Source organism: Oncorhynchus kisutch, linkage group LG7 (assembly GCF_002021735.2).
Source record: "Oncorhynchus kisutch isolate 150728-3 linkage group LG7, Okis_V2, whole genome shotgun sequence".
In the NCBI taxonomy this organism is placed as follows: domain Eukaryota; kingdom Metazoa; phylum Chordata; class Actinopteri; order Salmoniformes; family Salmonidae; genus Oncorhynchus; species Oncorhynchus kisutch.
The window spans coordinates 56,429,557-56,455,515 of record NC_034180.2 but is presented as its reverse complement, the minus strand read 5'-3'; the positions used below and the strand labels follow the sequence as shown (position 1 = coordinate 56,455,515).

Here is a 25,959-nt window from a genome sequence, read left to right as displayed (position 1 = left end):
CCTTTACAGACAGAACACAGCTACAGTAATGTAGTGATATCTACCACAACCCTTTACAGACAGAACACAGCTACAGTAATGTAGTGATATCTACCACAACCCTTTACAGACAGAACACAGCTACAGTAATGTAGTGATATCTACCACAACCCTTTACAGACAGAACACAGCTACAGTAATGTAGTGATATCTACCACAACCCTTTACAGACAGAACACAGCTACAGTAATGTAGTGATATCTACCACAACCCTTTATAGATAGAACACAGCTACAGTAATGTAGTGATATCTACCACAACCCTTTACAGACAGAACACAGCTACAGTAATGTAGTGATATCTACCACAACCCTTTATAGATAGAACACAGCTACAGTAATGTAGTGATATCTACCACAACCCTTTATAGATAGAACACAGCTACAGTAATGTCGTGATATCTACCACAACCCTTTACAGACAGAACACAGCTACAGTAATGTAGTGACTATTACACATAAAATAATATGTTTCGTGATAACTGCATTGTGATTTTTAATTCAGTGAATTTTTCTTAACGTTAAGGATCCCAACTTCGTTTTAACGTTTAAATGTTCACACCCCAACCTTTAGTGCCTGCTGAGGATAGTATTGTAAGTACCTGACTAGATCATAAAGGGACAATTGTCCAGACAGAGGATTGAATTAATGAATTGACGGTTAATTAAACCAACTTTACACAGGCTACTGTTTGGCCGTAGCCCACGCCAAATAAATGAAAGATACCCCACAAGCAAATCGTGACCTTCTCTTGTGAAGCCCAGACGTAGGAGAGAGAACAAAGCTAAACCTGGTCTTAACTTCCGATGCTCCATCCCCCTGCCCAACCCCCCTCCACGCCACTCCGCCAACCACCAGGGTGCCCGGCATCAGAACATCCCAGGCATTCCCGTGATTGGCAAATAGCAGGTTGATTGGCATGTCGCACCCCGCGAACACTGGGAACTGGTAAGTACAACACAACCACCTACTAGCCTAACACATAACACGGGTCGCTACAGTATCTTCTGGCCTGGGGAGTTTTGCCTGCTGAGGATCTTCTGTCCTGGGGAGTTTTGCCTGCTGAGGATCTTCTGTCCTGGGGAGTTTGCCTGCTGAGGATCTTCTGTCCTGGGGAGTTTTGCCTGCTGAGGATCTTCTGGCCTGGGGAGTTTTGTTAAGAGCCCTGAGCTTGCTCTAAAGTTAATATGCATCGTTTGCCAGTACGTTTATGGAAACATCTACCAAGGTCAAATTAGTTTTATATTTCATATTTTCTGGATATTTGGTTTTCTATATAGCTATATAGCATGCCATGGCTGTGAAAAGAGTCTATTCTGAATCGAGGGTGGATGGAGAACAATCCACAATCCTCATTTCTATCAACATGTTAAATGTGCAACTAGAGGGAAACAATTCTAGACCACCTGTACTCCACAAACAGAGACGCATAAAACGCTCCGACCACAACTCTATCCTCCTGATTCCTGCTTACAAGCAAAAACTAAAGCAGGAAGCACCAGTGACTCGGTCTATAGAAAAGTGGTCTGATGAAGCAGATGCTAAACTACAGGACTATTTTGCTATCACAGACTGGAACATGTTCTGGGATTCTTCCGATGGCATTGAGGAGTACACCACATCAGTCACTGGCTTTATCAATAAGTTCATTGAGGACGTCGTCCCCACAGTGACTGTACGTACATACCCCAACCAGAAGCCATGGATTACAGGCAACATCCACACTGAGCTAAAGGGTAGAGCTACTGCTTTCAAGGTGTGGAACTCAAACCCGTAAGCTTACAAGAAATCCCGCTATGCCCTGCGACGAACCATCAAACAGGCAAAGCGTCAACACAGGGCTAAGACTGAATCGTACTACACCGGCTCCGACGCTCGTCGGATGTGGCAGGGCTTGCAAACTATTACAGACTACAAAGGGAAGCACAGCCGCGAGCTGCCCAGTGACAAGCCAACCAGACGAGCTAAATCACTTCTATGCTCGCTTCGAGGCAAGCAACACTGAGGCATGCATGAGAGCATCAGCTGTTCCGGATGACTGTGTGATCACACTCTCCGTAGCTGACGTGAGTAAGACCTTTAAACAGGTCAACATTCACAAGGCCGCGGGGCCAGACGGATTACCAGGACGTGTGCTCCAGGCATGTGCTAACCAACTGGCAGGTGTCTTCACTGACATTTTCAACATGTCCCTGATTGAGTCTGTAATACCAACATGTTTCAAGCAGACCACCATAGTCCCTGTGCCCAAGACAAAGGCAATCTGCCTAAATGATTCCCGACCCGTAGCACTCACGTCAATAGCCATGAAGTGCTTTGAAAGGCTGGTCATGGCTCACATCAACGGCATCCTCCCGAAAATCCTAGACCCACTCCAATTCGCATACCGCCCCAACAGATCCACAGATGATGCAATCTCTATTGCACTCCGCACTGCCCTTTCCCACCCGGACAAAAGGAACACCTATATGAGATTGCTGTTCATTGACTACAGCTCAGCGTTCAACACCATAGTGCCCTCAAAGCTCATCACTAAGCTAAGGACCCTGGGACAAAACACCTCCCTCTGCAACTGGATCCTGGACTTCCTGATGGGCCGCCCCCAGGTGGTGAGGGTAGGTAGCAACACACCTGCCACTCTGACCCCCCCCCCCCCAAAAAAAAACTATTTTACGCTATAAAAGTAACAGACAGACACCGGTTAGTCAGGCTGATTGAGGTAGTATACTGTTAGGGGTAGATGCACTTGATTTAACATCCCTAGTGCCGGGACAGACACATGAACCATTTCATGTGTCTGAGTGTAGAATTCTGCCCAGAGAGAAAATCAAGTGCACCTATGGCCTAACACTGGTCGATCAGATAGCTCAAATCACCGTGTCTGCACAGTTTCCTCGAACCATAGGCTGTAATAAGAAGCCTCTAGTACACAGCAAAGTTGAAACTGTGAGATTCCAAAACTTTTTAAACCGTGACTAGAGAGAGACTGAACGAATACAGGACAGAGCTGTTGTTTTTCTGAGTAAGTTCATGTTTAAGTTGTTATTCTGCACTGTCAACACTTTTATAAGCCATAAAATGCACATTCTCCCTACTTCCACTGACACTACAAAAAGGACTGCAGTAGAAATGAATGAGAATAGGACAGGGTTTACAATAAGCTTGTAATTATTATTTAATATCGAGGAATATTTCACCTTCTCTGGTTACAGGAGTAACAACATGAATTGATGCATAAGGCAGAAATAATGCAGTGCTACTTGAGTTTCGCCATCAGCTGGAAAGATGGTCCCCTTTTCTCATCGGAGGGAGGGAGGGAGGGTTGGGAGATAGGGGGGACGGTGAGTCAGATGAGAGGCAGCCTCACCGCTGCCCCCCCCCCCCCCATATAGGCCAATTTAGCCCCCTATCGATATAGGCCAATTTAGCCCCCTATCCATATAGGCCAATTTAGCCCCCTATCCATATAGGCCAATTTAGCCCCCTATCCATATAGGCCAATTTAGCCCTATTGATATAGACCAATTTATCCCAATTCATACAGGCCAATTCCCACGAGTGCAAGGGGTAAAACAAAGTGTGGCTTGACTATGATACACTACATACACTATATGACCAAACATATATGGACACCTGCTCATCAAACATCTCTTTCCAAAATCATGGCCATTAATATGGAGTTGGTCCCCCCTTTGCTGCTATAACAGCCCCCACTCTTCTGGGAAGGCTTTCCACTAGATGTTGGAACATTGCTGCTATAACAGCCTCCACTCTTCTGGGAAGGCTTTCCACTAGATGTTGGAACATTGCTGCAGGGACTTGCATCCATTCAGCCACGAGCAATAGTGAGGTCTGGCACTGATGATGGGCTATTAGGCCTGGCTGGCAGTCAGCGTTCCAATTCATCCCAAAGGTGTTTGCTGGGGTTGAGGTCAGGGCTCTGTACAGGCCAGTCAAGTTCTTCCACATATATCTCAACAAACCATTTCTGAATGGATCTCACTTTGTGCACCGAGGCATTGTCATGTTGGAACAGGAAAGGGCCTTCCCCAAACTGTTGCCACAAAGTAGGAAGCACAGAATTGTCTACAATTTCATTGTATGCTGTAGAGTTAAGATTTATCTTCACTGGAACTAAGGGGCCTAGCCCAAACTAGGAAAAACAGCCCCAGATCATTATTCCTCTTCCACCAAACTTTACAGTTGGCACTATGCATTCGGGCAGGTAGTGTTCTCCTGGCAGCTGCCAATCTCAGATTCGTCTGTCGGCCTGCTCCAGAGTCCAATGGCGGCGAGCTTTACACCACTCCAGCCGACGCTTGGCATTGCGCATGGTGATGTTAGGCTTGTGTGCGGCTGCTCGGCCATGGAAACCCATTTCATGAAGCTTCCCGATGAACAGTTCTTGTGCTGACGTTGGTTCCAGAGGCAGTTTGAAACTCTTTAGTGAGTGTTGCAACCCTCAAATTAAAGCAGACAGTCGGCACTTTAACCTCATAGTCATTGTACAATTTAAAATCCAAAGTGCTGGAGTACAGAGCCAAAACAACAAACATGTTTTACTGTTCCAATAATTACGAAGGGCCCTTCTGAAAGTATTCAGATACCTTGACTGTTTCCACATTTTGTTTTGTTACAGCCTTATTTTAAAATGGATTATATAAATACAAATCCTCAGCAATCTACACACAATACTCATTAATGACAAAGCAATAAGCAGGTGTTTAGAAATGTTTGTAAATGTACTCAAAATAAAAAACAAAGACCTTATTTACATAAGTATTCAGACCTTTTGCTATGAGACTCGAAATTGAGCTCAGATGCATCCTGTTTCCATTGATCATCCTTGAGATGTTTCTACAACTTCCTTGGAGTCCACCTGTGGTAAATTCAATTGATTGGACATGATTTGGAGAGGCACACACCTGTCTATATAAGGTCCCACAGTTGACAGTGCATGTCAGAGCAAAAACCAAAGCCATGAGGTCGAAACAATTGTCCAGGGTTGTGTTGAGGCAGAGATCTGGGGAAGAGTACCAAAACATTTCTGCAGCATTGAAGGTTCAAGAACACAGAAGCCTCCATCATTCTTAAATGGAAGAAGTTTGGAACCACCAAGCCTCTTCCTAGAACTGGCCGCCCAGCCAAACTGAGCAGTCGGGTGAGAAGGGCCTTGGTCAGGGAGGTGACCAAGAACCTGATGGTCACTCTGACAGAGCTCAAGATTTCCTCTGTGGTGATGGGAGAACCTTCCAAAAGGACAACCATCTCTGCAGCACTCCACCAATCAGCCCTTGATGATAGAGTGACCAGACGGAAGCCACTCCTCAGTAAAAGGCACATGACCGCCCACTTGGAGTTTGCCAAAAGGCACCTAAAGACTCTCAGACCATGAGAAACAAGTGTCTCTGGTCTGATGAAACCAAGATTGAACTCTTTGGCCTGACTGCCAAGCGTCACGTCCTCAGGAAACCATTAAGACTGCCAGATGGTGAAGCATGAATCATCACTCCAGAGAACGTGTTTCCACTGCTTCAGAGTCCAATGGCGGCGAGCTTTATACCACACCAGCCGACGCTTGGCATTGCGCATGGTGATCTTAGAATTGTGTGCGGCTGCTCGGCCATGGAATCCCATTTCATGAAGCTCCCGGCGAACAGTACTTGTGCTGAAGTTGCTTCCAGAAGCAGTTTGGAACTCTTTACTGAGTGTTGCAACCGAAGACAGATGAGTTTTACGTGCTTCAGCACTCGGCGGTCCCGTTCTGTGAGCCTGTGTAGCCCACCACTTTTTGAAAAGGGGGCATCCTATGACGGTGCCACGTTGAAACTCACTGAACTCTTCAGTAAAGCCCGTGTTTGTCTATGGAGATTGCATGACTGTGTGCTCAATTTTATACACCTGTTAGCAACAGGTGTGGCTGAAATAGCCAAATCTACTAATTTGTCCACATACATTTGAATATATACTGTATGTTTCTTTATATATTTTGTCTAAAATTCCCCCTGTCATAAAGACCAACCATAAACTGTTTTTGTACAACCCAATACAATAGGGAGTTACGGTAGTGTAAATACACCCTCATTGCTAAAAGCAGCTAGGGCAGATCCATTGAGACCAGCTCCATTTTGAAGTAGTACATTTTCTTCTTGAACTACTTATATGAGTTGGCAAATAAACTGAAAGGGTGCACACTGCCCTCTGGAGGGTGTTGTCCTTACAGGTTTAAAGACAAGGTTGGTGATTTACTGCCCCCTGGAGGGTGTTGTCTGAACAGGTTTAAAGACAAGGTTGGTGATTTACTGCCCCCTGGAGGGTGTTGTCTGAACAGGTTTAAAGACAAGGTTGGTGATTTACTGCCCCCTGGAGGGTGTTGTCTGAACAGGTTTAAAGACAAGTTTGGGGATTTACTGCCCCCTGGAGGGTGTTGTCTGAACAGGTTTAAAGACAAGGTTGATGATTTACTGCCCCCTGGAGTGCTGCCCCCGTGAAAGTTGAAGCCAACAGCGCAGTCGTGAGGCCCAGGCCCGAGGGCATACTTCCCGGGTCATGATCTAGTGATGCTTTTAAGACAGCTGGGACCTCTGGTAAAAACGATGACATGACATCCGTGATGTCACAGAGTTTCTGTCTTGGAATTTATTGTTTTTAGGACCTTTTACCAACAGGCTTATTGATTTTAGAGAGCATGCATTTGTTTATGACTTACCTGAAAATTCAGCCCTCCAGAGGACTGGCCTGCTGCTTTTAATACGCAGTACCATCTTGATTTTATTTATGATCCTATTCCGCCACCTAGCGACATATTAAAGGTACTGCATGTTAAGAACACATTTTATTCAGACATTGAAAGGGCACACAGGAACTAAACTGTTTACTTTAACCTTACCGAATATAAAACCTAACCTGCATAGTCTAACCCACCAGTAACCCTAACCTGCTTAGTCTAACCCACTAGTAACCCTAACCTGTCTAACCCACCAGTAACCCTAACCTGCTTAGTCTAACCCACCAGAAACCCTAACCTGCTTAGTCTAACCCACCAGTAACCCTAACCTGCTTAGTATAACCCACCAGTAACCCTAACCTGCTTAGTCTAACTCACCAGTAACCCTAACCTGTCTAACCCACTAGTAACCCTAACCTGTCTAACCCACCAGTAACCCTAACCTGCTTAGTCTAACCCACCAGAAACCCTAACCTGCTTAGTCTAACCCACCAGTAACCCTAACCTGCTTAGTCTAACCCACCAGTAACCCTAACCTGCTTAGTATAACCCACCAGTAACCCTAACCTGCTTAGTCTAACTCACCAGTAACCCTAACCTGTCTAACCCACTAGTAACCCTAACCTGTCTAACCCACTAGTAACCCTAACCTGTCTAACCCACCAGTAACCCTAACCTGCTTAGTCTAACCCACCAGTAACCCTAACATGCTTAGTCTAACCCACCAGTAACCCTAACATGCTTAGTCTAACCCACCAGTAACCCTAACCTGCTTAGTCTAACCCACCATTCCTGCCGCAAGCTTTGGACCATTACACCGGATCATCGCAGCTAGCTAGCTGAAACCAAGTGGCTACCGTCTCAGTCCCGACGCAAGCACCAGTTAGCCTTGAGCTAGCCTCGAGCTAGGCCCATCTCCCGGCTAGCCGAAGAGGTATACCCGCTAATTCATGGGCTACAATACCTCTTTTCCCAATTGGCTTTGACCCTTTATTGTCGACATGGAGCCTCGCTGATCCATCATGACTGGTCTGCCGACATAATCTTCCGGTGTGGTTTCAACAGGCTTTTCCATTGCGATGTCACCGAAGACCCATCTGCTATCCCCGGCCCGCTAGCTTTCCGAATGCTGCGACTTCCGCTCGCCTAGCATATTAGTGACTACTGGACTCACCTATTGCTGCTCATTGGACTCTATGATCACTCGACTACACAGCTGATGCCTGCTGGCCTGTTCATTAACACTGCACCTGATTTTGTTAATCTGTCGGCCCCAGCCTCGAACCCAGGTCCTGTGTGTACCTAACTGACCCTCTCTGCCCATTCATCACCATTTACTCGTTGTCGTCTTAGCTCTCCCGACCAACACCCCATGATTGCTTTACACCTATCTCTAATGTCAATATGCCTTGTCTACTGCTGTGTTGGTTATTTACAATTGTTTTATTTCACTGTAGATCCCCCAGTCCCGCTCAACATGCCTTAGATAGATCTTTTGCACCTGGCTTAACTGGTGCCTCCAGAGATGCAACCTCTCTCATCGTCATTCAATGCCTAGGTTTATCTCCACTGTACTCACATCGTACCATACCCTTGTCTGTACGTTATGCCCTGAATCTATTCTACCACGCCCAGAAATCTGCCCCTCTTATTTTCTGATCCCAATGCACTAGACGACCAGTTCTTATAGCCTTTAGCTGTACACTTATCCTACTCCTCCTTGGTTCCTCCTGGTGATGTAGAGGTTAATCCAGGCCCTGCAGTGCCCAGCTCCACTCCTATTCCCCAGGTGCTCTCATTTGTTGACTTCTGTAACCGTAAAAGCCTTGGTTTCATGCCAACTCCCTAAGTTTGTTTTACTCACTGCTTTAGCATACTCCTCTGTTCCTCTGGTGATGTAGAGGTTAACCCCTAACACCTATTCCCCAGGCACTCTCATTTGTTGACTTCAGTAACAGTAAAAGCATTGGTTTCATGCATGTTAACATCAGAAGCCTCCTCCCTAAGTTTGTTTCATTCACTGCTTCAGCACACTCCGCCAACCCTGATGTCTGAGCCTTGTCTGAATCCTGACTTAGGAGTTCCACCAAAAATTATGACATTTCCGTCCCCAACTACAACATTTTCCGTCAAGATAACAGATCGTTACCCACACCCGCCCGCCCGTCCAGCATCACTACTCTAGACGGCTCTGACTTAGAACACGTGGACAACTATAAATACCTAGGTGTCTGGTTGAACTGTAAACTCTCCTTCCAGACTCACATTAAACATCTCCAATCCAAAATTAAATCTAGAATCGGCTTCCTATTTCGCAAACAAAGCCTCCTCTCATGCTGCCAAAGATAACCTCGTGAAACTGACTATCCTACCGATCCTTGACTTCGGCGATGTCATTTACAAAATAGCCTCCAACACTCTACTCAGCAAATTGGATGTAGTCTATCACAGTGCCATCCGTTTTGTCATCAAAGCCCCATATACTACCCACCACTGCGACCTGTATGCTCTCGTATGCTCTCGTTGGCTGGCCCTCGCTACATGTCCGTCGCCAAAACCATTGGCTCCAGGTCATCTACAAACCTTTGCTAGGTAAAGCCCCGCCTTATCTCAGCTCACTGGTCACCATAGCAGCACCCACTCGTAGCACGCGCTCCAGCAGGTATATCTCACTGGTCACCCCCAAAGCCAATTCCTCCTTTGGTCGTCTTTCCTTTCCAGTTCTCTGCTGCCCATGACTGGAACGAATTGCAAAAATCTCTGAAGCTGGAGACTCACATCTCCCTCACTAGCTTTAAGCACCAGCTGTCAGAGCAGTTTACAGATCACTGCACCTGTACATAGCCCATCTGTAAACAGCCCATCTATCTACCTACCTCATCCCCATACTGTATTTATTTATTTTGCTCCTTTACACCCCAGTATCTCTAGTTGCACATTCATCTTCTGCCGATCTACCATTCCAGTGTTTAATTGCTATATTGTAATTACTTCGCCACCATGGCCTATTTATTGCCTTATCTTACCTAATTTCCACTCACTGTATATAGACTTTTTGTTTTCTTTTGTTCTACTGTATTATTGACTATGTTTTGTTTATTCCATGTGTAACTCTGTGTTGTTGTATGTGTCGAATTGCTACGCTTTATCTTGGCCAGGTCGCAGTTGCAAATGAGAACTTGTTCTCAACTAGCCTACCTGGTTAAATAAAGGTGACTATATTCCCTCTTTTTGAAACACTTCTGCTTCATCATGTTTATTTTATAGATGTTGGTGTGTTTCTAAATATACATGTATAAGCAGCTATCCCCAGCCTAGTGTACAGTATAGACCTTTCCTTTGAATGGCTGTTGTCTGAAACTATTCTAACCCTAACCACTGAGGAGTGGCTTCCGTCTGGCCACTCTACCATAAAGGCCTGATTGGTGGAGCCCTGCAGGGATGGTTGTCCTTCTGGAAGGTTCTCCCTTCTCCACAGAGGAACTCTGGAGCTCTGTCAGAGTGACCATCGGGTTCTTGGTCACCTCCCTGACCAAGGCCCTTCTCCCCGAATTGCTCAGTTTGGCAGGACGCCCAGCTCTAGGAAGAGGCTTGGTGGTTCCAAACTTCTTTCAGAATGCACTGTATAGGAAAGACATTTCAAAACAAACTTGATTTATTTATTTTGTTGACTATGTGTCTTTCCATGTATGAATCTGTTATTCAATGCGGCTTAGACTCTCGGTAATTTCTTTCTGATTGAGCCGACATCTGAAATGTGTCATCCCGAACACGGTAACATTGCCTTAAAGCTGCATGATCTACATGCCTGATCAGATTAAATCCAAGGAAACAAAGCTTTTCACTATAAGATAATGTATCAGTTGTGAGCTGAAGATTTCTACGCTGACTTCACAACAGGCTTTTTGAAGATGTTGACGTTTCCAACTCTTAAAGTCAGATACAGATATACTATTCTACTATTCTTGGCACCCTAGAACAGAAACTCTCTGGTATTCTTGGCACCCCAGAACATAAACTATCTGGTATTCTTGGCACCCCAGAACATAAACTATCTGGTATTCTTGGCACCCCAGAACATAAACTATCTGGTATTCTTGGCATCCCAGAACATAAACTATCTGGTATTCTTGGCATCCCAGAACATAAACTATCTGGTATTCTTGGCACCCCAGAACATAAACTATCTGGTATTCTTGGCACCCCAGAACATAAACTATCTGGTATTCTTGGCACCCCAGAACATAAACTCTCTGGTATTCTTGGCACCCCAGAACATAAACTATCTGGTATTCTTGGCACCCCAGAACATAAAATCTCTGGTATTCTTGGCACCCCAGAACATAAACTATCTGGTATTCTTGGCACCCCAGAACATAAAATCTCTGGTATTCTTGGCACCCCAGAACATAAACTATCTGGTATTCTTGGCACCCCAGAACATAAACTATCTGGTATTCTTGGCACCCCAGAACATAAACTATCTGGTATTCTTGGCATCCCAGAACATAAACTATCTGGTATTCTTGGCATCCCAGAACATAAACTATCTGGTATTCTTGGCACCCCAGAACATAAACTATCTGGTATTCTTGGCACCCCAGAACATAAACTATCTGGTATTCTTGGCACCCCAGAACAGAAACTATCTGGTATTCTTGGCACCCCAGAACATAAACTCTCTGGTATTCTTGGCACCCCAGAACATAAACTATCTGGTATTCTTGGCACCCCAGAACATAAACTATCTGTTATTCTTGGCACCACAGAACATAAAATCTCTGGTATTCTTGGCACCCCAGAACATAAAATCTCTGGTATTCTTGGCACCCCAGAACATAAACTATCTGGTATTCTTGGCACCCCAGAACATAAACTATCTGGTATTCTTGGCATCCCAGAACATAAACTATCTGGTATTCTTGGCACCCCAGAACATAAAATCTCTGGTATTCTTGGCACCCCAGAACATAAAATCTCTGGTATTCTTGGCATCCCAGAACATAAACTCTCTGGTATTCTTGGCACCCCAGAACATAAAATCTCTGGTATTCTTGGCACCCCAGAACATAAAATCTCTGGTATGTTACTTTCTATCCACAAGAAATGACAGTACATCAACACACGTTTCATTGTTCTTGACTGATTGGCTTATTTGGTAATGCAGGTAGTATGTTAGCGTCTTGGCAATGTATTAGGTTTCTGTGTTGTTTTAAAGGTACTGTATAAAGATTCCTGTTTTATTTTAAAGGTAATGTATTAGGTTCCTGTGTTGTTTTAAAGGTAATGCATTAGGCTCCTGTGTTGTTTTAAAGCTAATGTATCAGGTTCCTGTGTTGTTTTAAAGGTAATGTATTAGGTTCCTGCGTTGTTTTAAAGGTAATGCATTAGGTTCCTGCGTTGTTTTAAAGGCAATGTATTAGGTTCCTGCATTGTTTTAAAGGCAATGTATTAGGTTCCTGCATTGTTTTAAAGGCAATGTATTAGGTTCCTGCATTGTTTTAAAGGCAATGTATTAGGTTCCTGCATTGTTTTAAAGGTAATGTATCCTAAGGTATACAGACACACAACACAGTCAGTCAGTCAGCCTGTTGTTTAATGTATAGTAGCCTAATGAATATCCCTTTTCTCAGTCTGGCATAATAATCCTTTAGCACCTGGAAACACTGGACAATAAATACATTCACAAATATGATTCACTTTCAGGTCTGTGCTGTATCAGGCCGAATCCGACCCGAGGTAAGAGCTCGTAAATGGAACGTTATTCCCTTTTCATGTACCCTGTCTGTGTATTCTGACCTTGAACATCAGCATGAGAATAGCACCCTGTCTGTGTATTCTGACCTTGAACATCAGTATGAGAATAGCACCCTGTCTGTGTATTCTGACCTTGAACATCAGCATGAGAATAGCACCCTGTCTGTGTATTCTGACCTTGAACATCAGCATGAGAATAGCACCCTGTCTGTGTATTCTGACCTTGAACTTCAGCATGAGAATAGCACCCTGTCTGTGTATTCTGACCTTGAACATCAGCATGAGAATAGCACCCTGTCTGCGTATTCTGACCTTGAACATCAGCATGAGAATAGCACCCTGTCTGTGTATTCTGACCTTGAACATCAGCATGAGAATAGCACCCTGTCTGTGTATTCTGACCTTGAACATCAGCATGAGAATAGCACCCTGTCTGTGTATTCTGACCTTGAACATCAGCATGAGAATAGCACCCTGTCTGTGTATTCTGACCTTGAACATCAGCATGAGAATATCAACGCTATTCGTTTGGGTTGGAAAGCTAAGACATGAGATGTGTCTACAGATACGCTGTATTCTAACATTGACATAATTCCCTCATAATTCCACCCCCTTTACATGAGAGAAAACCATCAAAATATATATATATATTTATCTGAAGCCATCCCTTTAAATACAGTGTACCTTTTAATTTTGTTGTATATATATATATATATATTTTTTTTTAATTGATCCCAGAACCCGTTGTCTCAATGTAGTCTAGTCTGTCAAACAACATTAAAAGGTACACCGTATTTAAATTGATCCCAGAACCCGTTGTCTCCATGTAGTCTAGTCTGTCGACAACATTAAAAGGTACACCGTATTTAAATTGATCCCAGAACCCGTTGTCTCCATGTAGTCTAGTCTGTCGACAACATTAAAAGGTACACAGTATTTAAATTGATCCCAGAACCCGTTGTCTCCATGTAGTCTAGTCTGTCGACAACATTAAAAGGTACACAGTATTTAAATTGATCCCAGAACCCGTTGTCTCCATGTAGTCTAGTCTGTCGACAACATTAAAAGGTACACAGTATTTAAATTGATCCCAGAACCCGTTGTCTCCATGTAGTCTAGTCTGTCGACAACATTAAAAGGTCCACAGTATTTAAAGGGGTGGCCTCAGATAAATCTACTGAAAACCCTATTGAATAAAAACTCCATGAGAACATCTGTTGGGCAGCAAGTGGGAGGGTTTTCCTCGGTTGAATGACGTTTATTCAGAGCGCAAGGGAACCACGCCTGCGGAGCGGAAGGGAACCACGCCTGCAGAGCGCAAGGGAACCACGCCTGCAGAGCGCATTACGAGACTGAATGAGCAAAGTCTGAATACCAAATACTGAGAAGTGTGTAGGAAAGGCCTGCGTGGGAAGGTGTAAATTCCTACATCGGAATCGTCCCCTTTGCGTAAAAGCAAATCTAAACTATATCCCCATAGGAACTCCACAACCAGCTGAAACCATAAGAGACCACTAGGTCCCACTAGGTCTGAGCACCGCGTTAAAACACCTGATGGTACAATCAGGCACAATGACACACTGACTAGGGGTGGATGGTTTAACACCTGACTAGGGGTGGATGGTTTAACACCTGACTAGGGGTGGATGGTTTAACACCTGACTAGGGGTGGATGGTTTAACACTTGACTAGGGGTGGATGGTTTAACACCTGACTAGGGGTGGATGGTTTAACACTTGACTAGGGGTGGATGGTTTAACACCTGACTAGGGGTGGATGGTTTAACACCTGACTAGGGGTGGATGGTTTAACACTTGACTAGGGGTGGATGGTTTAACACCTGACTAGGGGTGGATGGTTTAACACTTGACAGGGGTGGATGGTTTAACACTTAAGAATTAGATCTTGACTATGATCTATAGCAGAACTGCATGGAGATCAAAGAGGTTGATAAAGGAGGTGTCTTTACATCTGAGCCATAATAGCTTTTGTGACAGCATGGGCGGCACCATTAAAGACATTCTCTATGACTTCTATGAGTTGGTTAACAAACATGCATACTGCCCCCTGGAGGCTGTGTCTGTACAGGTATAAAGACAAGGTTGGGGATTTACTGCCCCCAGGGTGTTGTCTGAACAGGTATAAAGACAAGTTTGGGGATTTACTGCCCCCTGGAGGCTGTGTCTGTACAGGTATAAAGACAAGGTTGGGGATTTACTGCCCCCAGTGTGTTGTCTGAACAGGTATAAAGACATGGTTGGGGATTTACTGCCCCCTGGAGTTACGGAATGTTTGCTCAGGAGTATAATTCATTGGCTGATCCCTCCTGATGACCTGGGCGGAATCATGTGATCATTCCTTAACCAATAGGAAGTCCCACCCAGTTGACTACTTCAGTATGGTGAAAGTCCTCAATGGCGCTGCTGTGCTTTAGGGCTTTAGGGCTTTAGGGCTTTAGAGCTGTCTATCTAAGTCTATGAGGAGAGGCAGTAGAATGGTTCTCTGACTGATGCCTCATGCTGTTAGAACAATGAGGTCTTCTCCTGGAGCACCTTTCAAAACTAGACTGGCTATAAAAATAAAACTTCATGCAGAACTTAAACAAAACATTAATGAAAAAGGTTGCATATCAATAAATCATACATTAAGACTAGTTGTATGAAAGCTTATGAATTGTTCTTCTGTCACGCAATGTAACATTATATACTCACAAAACATCTAAAGTAAGTTTGTTTTTGAAAACAAAGCACTGAGTATTCCAGTATAATATAACAATAATACTAACTGAGACACACACCAACACATTCACAATACAACATGACTTTGGCATAGATCCTTCAGATCAGACTGCTGCCTTGTGGAATTTAGGCGTGTGATTGGTTGGTTGCTTTGTGATCTGATGAATGGTTGGTTCTGATAGGTAGCTAGGTGATGAAGGGTGATTGGTTGTCCCATTGTTTAACATGATGAAAGGCATCAGCCCTCCTCTTTGGTTTGTACATGGGTCTGGAACAGATTGGTGTGTTGCCAGGAGGATTATGAGATCTGATTGTTGAACTGCCCTGGGTACTTCTCAAACCTCCTCTCTGCCTCCTCACTGAAGGCATCACCTGTCGGGGCAATGACACAACAGAACACAATAGTCAGAGACAGAAAGCAATGGAAGAGTCTGGTACAAGAGACAAAAGGCAATGGAAGAGTCTGGAACAAGAGACAGAAAGCAATGGAAGAGTCTGGTACAAGAGACAAAAGGCAATGGAAGAGCCTGGAACAAGAGACAGAAAGCAATGGAAGAGTCTGGAACAAGAGACAAAAGGCAATGGAAGAGTCTGGAACAAGAGACAAAAGGTAATGGAAGAGTCTGGAACAAGAGACAGAAAGCAATGGAAGAGTCTGGAACAAGAGACAGAAAGCAATGGAAGAGTCGAACAAGAGACAGAAAGCAATGGAAGAGTTTGGAACAAGAGACAAAAGGCAATGGAAGAGTCTGGAACAAGAGACAAAAGGTAATGGAAGAGTCTGGAACAAGAGACAAAAGGTAATGGAAGAGTCTGGAACAAGAGACAAAAGGCAATGGAAGAGTCTGGAACAAGAGACAAAAGGCAATGGAAGAGTCTGGAACAAGAGACAAAAGGTAATGGAAGAGTCTGGAACAAGAGACAAAAGGTAATGGAAGAGTCTGGAACAAGAGACAAAAGGCAATGGAAGAGTCTGGAACAAGAGACAAAAGGCAATGGAAGAGTCTGGAACAAGAGACAAAAGGTAATGGAAGAGTCTGGAACAAGAGACAAAAGGCAATGGAAGAGTCTGGAACAAGAGACAAAAGGCAATGGAAGAGTCTGGAACAAGAGACAAAAGGTAATGGAAGAGTCTGGAACAAGAGACAAAAGGTAATGGAAGAGTCTGGAACAAGAGACAAAAGGCAATGGAAGAGTCTGGAACAAGAGACAAAAGGCAATGGAAGAGTCTGGAACAAGAGACAGAAAGCAATGGAAGAGTCTGGAACAAGAAACAGAAAGCAATGGAAGAGTCTGGAACAAGAAACAGAAAGCAATGGAAGAGTTTGGAACAAGAGACAGAAAGCAATGGAAGAGTCTGGAACAAGAAACAGAAAGCAATGGAAGAGTTTGGAACAAGAGACAAAAGGTAATGGAAGAGTCTGGAACAAACTAGGGAAGTGTTTCCCAAACCCGTCAAGTTCCCCCCAGCCAGTCCACATATGTGAAACTAGCTGATTTAACTAATGAGGGGCTTGATGATTCAGTGACCATTTGAATCAGTGGTGCTAGTTCTGGAATGATCAAAGAAGTGGACTGGCTGGGGGTACTGGAGGAGAGGTTAGGATAGGCTGGGGGTACTGGAGGAGAGGTTAGGACAGGCCGGGGGTATTGGAGGAGAGGTTAGGACAGGCTGGGGGTACTGGAGGAGAGGTTAGGACAGGCTGGGGGAATTGGAGGAGAGTTTAGGACTGGCTGGGGGTATTGGAGGAGAGGGTAACAGGATGCCCTTATAGACCCAGGTCAGTATCAGGATGCCCTTATAGACCCAGGTCAGTAACAGGCTGCCCATATAGACCCAGGTCAGTAACAGGCTGCCCTTATAGACCCAGGTCAGTAACAGGATGCCCTTATAGACCCAGGTCAGTAACAGGCTGCCCTTATAGACCCAGGTCAGTAACAGGATGCCCTTATAGACCCAGGTCAGTATCAGGATGCCCTTATAGACCCAGGTCAGTATCAGGATGCCCTTATAGACCCAGGTCAGTAACAGGCTGCCCATATAGACCCAGGTCAGTAACAGGCTGCCCTTATAGACCCAGGTCAGTAACAGGATGCCCTTAAAGACCCAGGTCAGTAACAGGCTGCCCTTATAGACCCATGTCAGTAACAGGATGCCCTTATAGACCCAGGTCAGTATCAGGATGCCCTTATAGACCCAGGTCAGTAACAGGCTGCCCATATAGACCCAGGTCAGTAACAGGCTGCCCATATAGACCCAGGTCAGTAACAGGCTGCCCTTATAGACCCCGGTCAGTAACAGGATGCCCTTATAGACCCAAGGCAGTAACAGGCTGCCCTTATAGACCCAGGTCAGTATCAGGATGCCCTTATAGACCCAGGTCAGTAACAGGATGCCCTTATAGACCCAGGTCAGTAACAGGCTGCCCATATAGACCCAGGTCAGTAACAGGCTGCCCTTATAGACCCAGGTCAGTATCAGGCTGTCCTTATAGACCCAGGTCAGTAACAGGATGCCCTTATAGACCCAGGTCAGTATCAGGCTGCCCTTATAGACCCAGGTCAGTAACAGGATGCCCTTATAGACCCAGGTCAGTAACAGGCTGCCCATATAGACCCAGGTCAGTAACAGGATGCCCTTATAGACCCAGGTCAGTAACAGGATGCCCTTATAGACCCAGGTCAGTAACAGGATGCCCATATAGACCCAGGTCAGTAACAGGCTGCCCTTATAGACCCAGGTCAGTAACAGGATGCCCTTATAGACCCAGGTCAGTAACAGGATGCCCTTACAGACCCAGGTCAGTAACAGGATGCCCTTATAGACCCAGGTCAGTAACAGGATGCCCTTATAGACCCAGGTCAGTAACAGGATGCCCATATAGACCCAGGTCAGTAACAGGATGCCCTTATAGACCCAGGTCAGTAACAGGATGCCCATATAGACCCAGGTCAGTAACAGGATGCCCTTATAGACCCAGGTCAGTAACAGGATGCCCTTATAGACCCAGGTCAGTAACAGGATGCCCTTACAGACCCAGGTCAGTAACACGATGCCCTTATAGACCCAGGTCAATAACAGGCTGCCCTTATAGACCCAGGTCAGTAACAGGCTGCCCATATAGACCCAGGTCAGTATCAGGCTGTCCTTATAGACCCAGGTCAGTAACAGGATGCCCTTATAGACCCAGGTCAGTAACAGGATGCCCTTATAGACGCAGGTCAGTAACAGGCTGCCCATATAGACCCAGGTCAGTAACAGGCTGCCCTTATAGACCCAGGTCAGTAACAGGATGCCCTTATAGACCCAGGTCAGTAACAGGCTGCCCTTATAGACCCAGGTCAGTAACAGGATGCCCTTATAGACCCAGGTCAGTATCAGGATGCCCTTATAGACCCAGGTCAGTAATAGGCTGCCCATATAGACCCAGGTCAGTAACAGGCTGCCCATATAGACCCAGGTCAGTAACAGGCTGCCCTTATAGACCCAGGTCAGTAACAGGATGCCCTTATAGACCCAGGTCAGAAACAGGCTGCCCTTATAGACCCAGGTCAGTATCAGGATGCCCTTATAGACCCAGGTCAGTAACAGGATGCCCTTATAGACCCAGGTCAGTAACAGGCTGCCCATATAGACCCAGGTCAGTAACAGGCTGCCCTTATAGACCCAGGTCAGTATCAGGCTGTCCTTATAGACCCAGGTCAGTAACAGGATGCCCTTATAGACCCAGGTCAGTATCAGGCTGCCCTTATAGACCCAGGTCAGTAACAGGATGCCCTTATAGACCCAGGTCAGTAACAGGCTGCCCATATAGACCCAGGTCAGTAACAGGATGCCCTTATAGACCCAGGTCAGTAACAGGATGCCCTTATAGACCCAGGTCAGTAACAGGATGCCCATATAGACCCAGGTCAGTAACAGGCTGCCCTTATAGACCCAGGTCAGTAACAGGATGCCCTTATAGACCCAGGTCAGTAACAGGATGCCCTTACAGACCCAGGTCAGTAACAGGATGCCCTTATAGACCCAGGTCAGTAACAGGATGCCCTTATAGACCCAGGTCAGTAACAGGATGCCCATATAGACCCAGGTCAGTAACAGGATGCCCTTATAGACCCAGGTCAGTAACAGGATGCCCTTATAGACCCAGGTCAGTAACAGGATGCCCATATAGACCCAGGTCAGTAACAGGATGCCCTTATAGACCCAGGTCAGTAACAGGATGCCCTTATAGACCCAGGTCAGTAACAGGATGCCCTTACAGACCCAGGTCAGTAACACGATGCCCTTATAGACCCAGGTCAATAACAGGCTGCCCTTATAGACCCAGGTCAGTAACAGGCTGCCCATATAGACCCAGGTCAGTATCAGGCTGTCCTTATAGACCCAGGTCAGTAACAGGATGCCCTTATAGACCCAGGTCAGTAACAGGATGCCCTTATAGACGCAGGTCAGTAACAGGCTGCCCATATAGACCCAGGTCAGTAACAGGCTGCCCTTATAGACCCAGGTCAGTAACAGGATGCCCTTATAGACCCAGGTCAGTAACAGGCTGCCCTTATAGACCCAGGTCAGTAACAGGATGCCCTTATAGACCCAGGTCAGTATCAGGATGCCCTTATAGACCCAGGTCAGTAATAGGCTGCCCATATAGACCCAGGTCAGTAACAGGCTGCCCATATAGACCCAGGTCAGTAACAGGCTGCCCTTATAGACCCAGGTCAGTAACAGGATGCCCTTATAGACCCAGGTCAGAAACAGGCTGCCCTTATAGACCCAGGTCAGTATCAGGATGCCCTTATAGACCCAGGTCAGTAACAGGATGCCCTTATAGACCCAGGTCAGTAACAGGCTGCCCATATAGACCCAGGTCAGTAACAGGCTGCCCTTATAGACCCAGGTCAGTATCAGGCTGTCCTTATAGACCCAGGTCAGTAACAGGATGCCCTTATAGACCCAGGTCAGTATCAGGCTGCCCTTATAGACCCAGGTCAGTAACAGGATGCCCTTATAGACCCAGGTCAGTAACAGGCTGCCCATATAGACCCAGGTCAGTAACAGGATGCCCTTATAGACCCAGGTCAGTAACAGGATGCCCTTATAGACCCAGGTCAGTAACAGGATGCCCATATAGACCCAGGTCAGTAACAGGCTGCCCTTATAGACCCAGGTCAGTAACAGGATGCCCTTATAGACCCAGGTCAGTAACAGGGTGCCCTTACAGACCCCGGCCAGTAACAGGATGCCCTTATAGACCCAAGTCAGTAACAGGATGCCCTTATAGACCCAGGTCAGTAACAGGATGCCCATATAGACCCAGGTCAGTAACAGGATGCCCTTATAGACCCAGGTCAGTAACAGGATGCCCTTATAGACCCAGGTCAGTAACAGGATGCCCATATAGACCCAGGTCAGTAACAGGATGCCCTTATAGACCCAGGTCAGTAACAGGATGCCCTTATAGACCCAGGTCAGTAACAGGATGCCCTTACAGACCCAGGTCAGTAACACGATGCCCTTATAGACCCAGGTTAATAACAGGCTGCCCTTATAGACCCAGGTCAGTAACAGGCTGCCCATATAGACCCAGGTCAGTATCAGGCTGTCCTTATAGACCCAGGTCAGTAACAGGATGCCCTTATAGACCCAGGTCAGTAACAGGATGCCCTTACAGACCCAGGTCAGTAACACGATGCCCTTATAGACCCAGGTCAATAACAGGCTGCCCTTATAGACCCAGGTCAATAACATGCTGCCCTTATAGACCCAGGTCAGTAACAGGCTGCCCATATAGACCCAGGTCAGTATCAGGCTGTCCTTATAGACCCAGGTCAGTAACAGGATGCCCTTACAGACCCAGGTCAGTAACACGATGCCCTTATAGACCCAGGTCAGTAACACGATGCCCTTATAGACCCAGGTCAATAACAGGCTGCCCTTATAGACCCAGGTCAGTTTTCCATGACAAATATAGAGGTAGAGCTTCTCACCCATATGGCAATTGTGAAGCCAGATCCGGTGTCCGTCGTATTTGCAATTGCATTTCATGGCATTGTTGGTGAAGTCACTCTCTGCCACTTCAAAGTTTGGATTGATCACAATCTGAAATGATGGAACATCAAACACAATTTGTAAATAATATTGAGTTCACATCATTAAGCCACTGTTCTTCTGTCACTCCGTAGTCTGCACTTAGTCTGACTTTTCAAAGGGTCCAATTAAATGCAGACAGAATATCGGCAGCACAAGGTTGATTTTGGGGAAGCACTATTTGACAACTCATATTTATAACCTCACGCAGTTTCCAGTTTTTTTTATGTTTAGTCTGATTCAGGGCCTTCCCCACAATGTTTAGTCTGATTCAGGGCCTCCCCACGATGTTTAGTCTGATTCAGGGCCTCCCCACGATGTTTAGTCTGATTCAGGGCTTCCCCACGATGTTTAGTCTGATTCAGGGCCTCCCCACGATGTTTAGTCTGATTCAGGGCCTCCCCACGATGTTTAGTCTGATTCAGGGCCTCCCCACGATGTTTAGTCTGATTCAGGGCCTCCCCACGATGTTTAGTCTGATTCAGGGCCTCCCCACGATGTTTTAACAGCAATAGAAGACAAGGTTGTTCACCTGTAAGATGTAGTTTCCTGGTTTGATGTCGGTGATGTCGATCCACTGGCAGTCGATGTCATGGCGATACAGGTCCCAACACCCCACGGTGATGCCCTGCTCTCCGAAGTTAGCACACTCATACCTCTTAGAGATACCTGGAGAACACAGAACCCTCATACCTCTTAGAGATACCTGGAGAACACAGAACCCTCATACCTCTTAGAGATACCTGGAGAACACAGAACCCTCATACCTCTTAGACATACCTGGAAAACACAGAACCCTCATACCTCTTAGAGATACCTGGAGAACACAGAACCCTCATACCTCTTAGAGATACCTGGAGAACACAGAACCCTCATACCTCTTAGAGATACCTGGAGAACACAGAACACTCATACCTCTTAGAGATACCTGGAGAACACAGAACCCTCATACCTCTTAGAGATACCTGGAGAACACAGAACACTCATACCTCTTAGAGATACCCGGAGAACACAGATTACACCAATTAGACTTCTACCACCAACAATTACACATCCTCCGAAACAGGATACAGAATGTTCCACTTTGAATGTTGGATAAGATATCCCTGATCTTAACACCCAAATAAAGACGGTTTGATTGGCTGGCCCTCTAGTGGAGTATGTTTTGATTGGCTGGACCTCCAGTAGTCTACTCTGGCTGGACCTCCAGTAGACTCTGTTCTAGTTTCCCTCCCAGACTCACCTTCGTGACACTCAGTGTCCTCCAGACAGAAGGAGGCCTTGTGTCCCTCAGCCACCTTGGTCCCGTTGGACGACAGCAGGTCATAGTGGGTGAAGATATCCATGCTGTGGTAGTGGCTGCATAGGGAACAGAAAACAGTTGAACCTCAGATCTGAGAGTATAGGTCAGGGCTATCTGATTGAGAGTATAGGTCAGGGCTATCTGATCTGACAGTATAGGTCAGGGATATCTGATCTGAGAGTATAGGTCAGGGGTATCTGATCTGAGAGTATAGGTCAGGGCTATCTGATCTGACAGTATAGGTCAGGGGTATCTGATCTGAGAGTATAGGTCAGGGTTATCTGATCTGAGAGTATAGGTGAGGGCTATCTGATCTGAGGGTATAGGTCAGGGCTATCTGATCTGAGGGTATAGGTCAGGGCTATCTGATCTGAGAGTATAGGTCAGGGATATCTGATCTGAGAGTATAGGTCAGGGGTATCTGATCTGAGGGTATAGGTCAGGGCTATCTGATCTGAGAGTATAGGTCAGGGATATCTGATCTGAGAGTATAGGTCAGGGGTATCTGAGCTGAGAGTATAGGTCAGGGGTATCTGATCTGAGAGTATAGGTCAGGGGTATCTGATCTGAGGGTATAGGTCAGGGCTATCTGATCTGAGAGTATAGGTCAAGGGTATCTGATCTGAGAGTATAGGTCAGGGGTATCTGATCTGAGAGTATAGGTCAGGGGTATCTGATCTGAGGGTATAGGTCAGGGCTATCTGATCTGAGAGTATAGGTCAGGGGTATCTGATCTGAGGGTATAGGTCAGGGCTATCTGATCTGAGAGTATAGGTCAGGGGTATCTGATCTGAGAGTATAGGTCAGGGCTATCTGATCTGAGAGTATAGGTCAGGGATATCTGATCTGAGAGTCTAGGTCAGGGATATCTGATCTGAGAGTATAGGTCAGGGCTAACTGATCTGAGAGTATAGGTCAGGGATATCTGATCTGAGAGTATAGGTCAGGGGTATCTGATCTGAGAGTATAGGTCAGGGATATCTGATCTGAGAGTATAGGTCAGGGGTATCTGATCTGAGGGTATAGGTCAGGGCTCTCTGATCTGAGAGTATAGGTCAGGGATATCTGATCTGAGAGTATAGGTCAGGGGTATCTGAGCTGAGAGTATAGGTCAGGGGTATCTGATCTGAGAGTATAGGTCAGGGGTATCTGATCTGAGGGTATAGGTCAGGGCTATCTGATCTGAGAGTATAGGTCAAGGGTATCTGATCTGAGAGTATAGGTCAGGGGTATCTGATCTGAGAGTATAGGTCAGGGGTATCTGATCTGAGGGTATAGGTCAGGGCTATCTGATCTGAGAGTATAGGTCAGGGGTATCTGATCTGAGGGTATAGGTCAGGGCTATCTGATCTGAGAGTATAGGTCAGGGGTATCTGATCTGAGAGTATAGGTCAGGGCTATCTGATCTGAGAGTATAGGTCAGGGATATCTGATCTGAGAGTCTAGGTCAGGGATATCTGATCTGAGAGTATAGGTCAGGGCTAACTGATCTGAGAGTATAGGTCAGGGATATCTGATCTGAGAGTATAGGTCAGGGGTATCTGATCTGAGAGTATAGGTCAGGGATATCTGATCTGAGAGTATAGGTCAGGGGTATCTGATCTGAGAGTATAGGTCAGGGATATCTGATCTGAGAGTATAGGTCAGGGATATCTGATCTGAGAGTATAGGTCAGGGGTATCTGATCTGAGAGTATAGGTCAGGGATATCTGATCTGAGGGTATAGGTCAGGGGTATCTGATCTGAGAGTATAGGTCAGGGATATCTGATCTGAGGGTATAGGTCAGGGATATCTGATCTGAGGGTATAGGTCAGGGATATCTGATCTGAGAGTATAGGTCAGGGATATCTGATCTGAGGGTATAGGTCAGGGACATCTGATCTGAGAGTATAGGTCAGGGGTATCTGATCTGAGAGTATAGGTCAGGGATATCTGATCTGAGAGTATAGGTCAGGGATATCTGATCTGAGAGTATAGGTCAGGGATATCTTATCTGAGAGTATAGGTCAGGGGTATCTGATCTGAGAGTATAGGTCAGGGGTATCTGATCTGAGAGTATAGGTCAGGGATATCTGATCTGAGAGTATAGGTCAGGGGTATCTGATCTGAGAGTATAGGTCAGGGGTATCTGATCTGAGAGTATAGGTCAGGGATATCTGATCTGAGGGTATAGGTCAGGGATATCTGATCTGGGAGTATAGGTCAGGGATATCTGATCTGAGAGTATAGGTCAGGGATATCTGATCTGAGAGTATAGGTCAGGGGTATCTGATCTGAGGGTATAGGTCAGGGGTATCTGATCTGAGAGTATAGGTCAGGGATATCTGATCTGAGGGTATAGGTCAGGGGTATCTGATCTGAGAGTATAGGTCAGGGATATCTGATCTGAGGGTATAGGTCAGGGCTATCTAATCTGAGAGTATAGGTCAGGGATATCTGATCTGAGAGTATAGGTCAGGGCTATCTGATCTGAGAGTATAGGTCAGGGATATCTGATCTGAGGGTATAGGTCAGGGCTATCTGATCTGAGAGTATAGGTCAGGGATATCTGATCTGAGAGTATAGGTCAGGGCTATCTGATCTGAGAGTATAGGTCAGGGGTATCTGATCTGAGAGTATAGGTCAGGGATATCTGATCTGAGAGTATAGGTCAGGGGTATCTGATCTGAGAGTATAGGTCAGGGATATCTGATCTGAGAGTATAGGTCAGGGGTATCTGATCTGAGAGTATAGGTCAGGGATATCTGATCTGAGAGTATAGGTCAGGGCTATCTGATCTGAGAGTATAGGTCAGGGATATCTGATCTGAGGGTATAGGTCAGGGCTATCTGATCTGAGAGTATAGGTCAGGGATATCTGATCTGAGAGTATAGGTCAGGGATATCTGATCTGAGAGTATAGGTCAGGGATATCTGATCTGAGGGTATAGGTCAGGGACATCTGATCTGAGAGTATAGGTCAGGGGTATCTGATCTGAGAGTATAGGTCAGGGATATCTGATCTGAGAGTATAGGTCAGGGATATCTGATCTGAGAGTATAGGTCAGGGGTATCTGATCTGAGGGTATAGGTCAGGGCTATCTGATCTGAGAGTATAGGTCAAGGGTATCTGATCTGAGAGTATAGGTCAGGGGTATCTGATCTGAGAGTATAGGTCAGGGGTATCTGATCTGAGGGTATAGGTCAGGGCTATCTGATCTGAGAGTATAGGTCAGGGGTATCTGATCTGAGGGTATAGGTCAGGGCTATCTGATCTGAGAGTATAGGTCAGGGGTATCTGATCTGAGAGTATAGGTCAGGGCTA

The 25,959-nt window shown here is 45.8% G+C and overlaps 2 protein-coding genes across 8 annotated transcripts in view; one reads left to right on the top strand and one right to left on the bottom strand.

The window, feature by feature from the left end:
- Positions 1-25,959, top strand: part of LOC109882006 (attractin) — a 715,620-nt gene that overhangs the window by 123,264 nt on the left and 566,397 nt on the right. The gene's annotated exons all lie outside the window — the stretch shown is intronic.
- The window catches only part of LOC109896517 (lysyl oxidase homolog 3B-like), a 104,368-nt gene continuing 90,753 nt past the window's right edge, over positions 12,345-25,959 (bottom strand). For 2 of the 3 annotated variants that reach the window (XM_031829403.1, XM_031829402.1), the window contains 4 exons: positions 22,596-22,711; positions 21,885-22,021; positions 21,253-21,364; positions 12,345-15,633 (listed from right to left, as the gene is read on the bottom strand). In XM_031829403.1, the coding sequence (XP_031685263.1) occupies positions 15,560-15,633; positions 21,253-21,364; positions 21,885-22,021; positions 22,596-22,711 (439 nt within the window). In that variant the 3' untranslated portion in view covers positions 12,345-15,559. The remainder of the gene's footprint in view (positions 15,634-21,252; positions 21,365-21,884; positions 22,022-22,595; positions 22,712-25,959) is intronic. The other variant, XR_004210687.1, reaches the window with a different exon arrangement.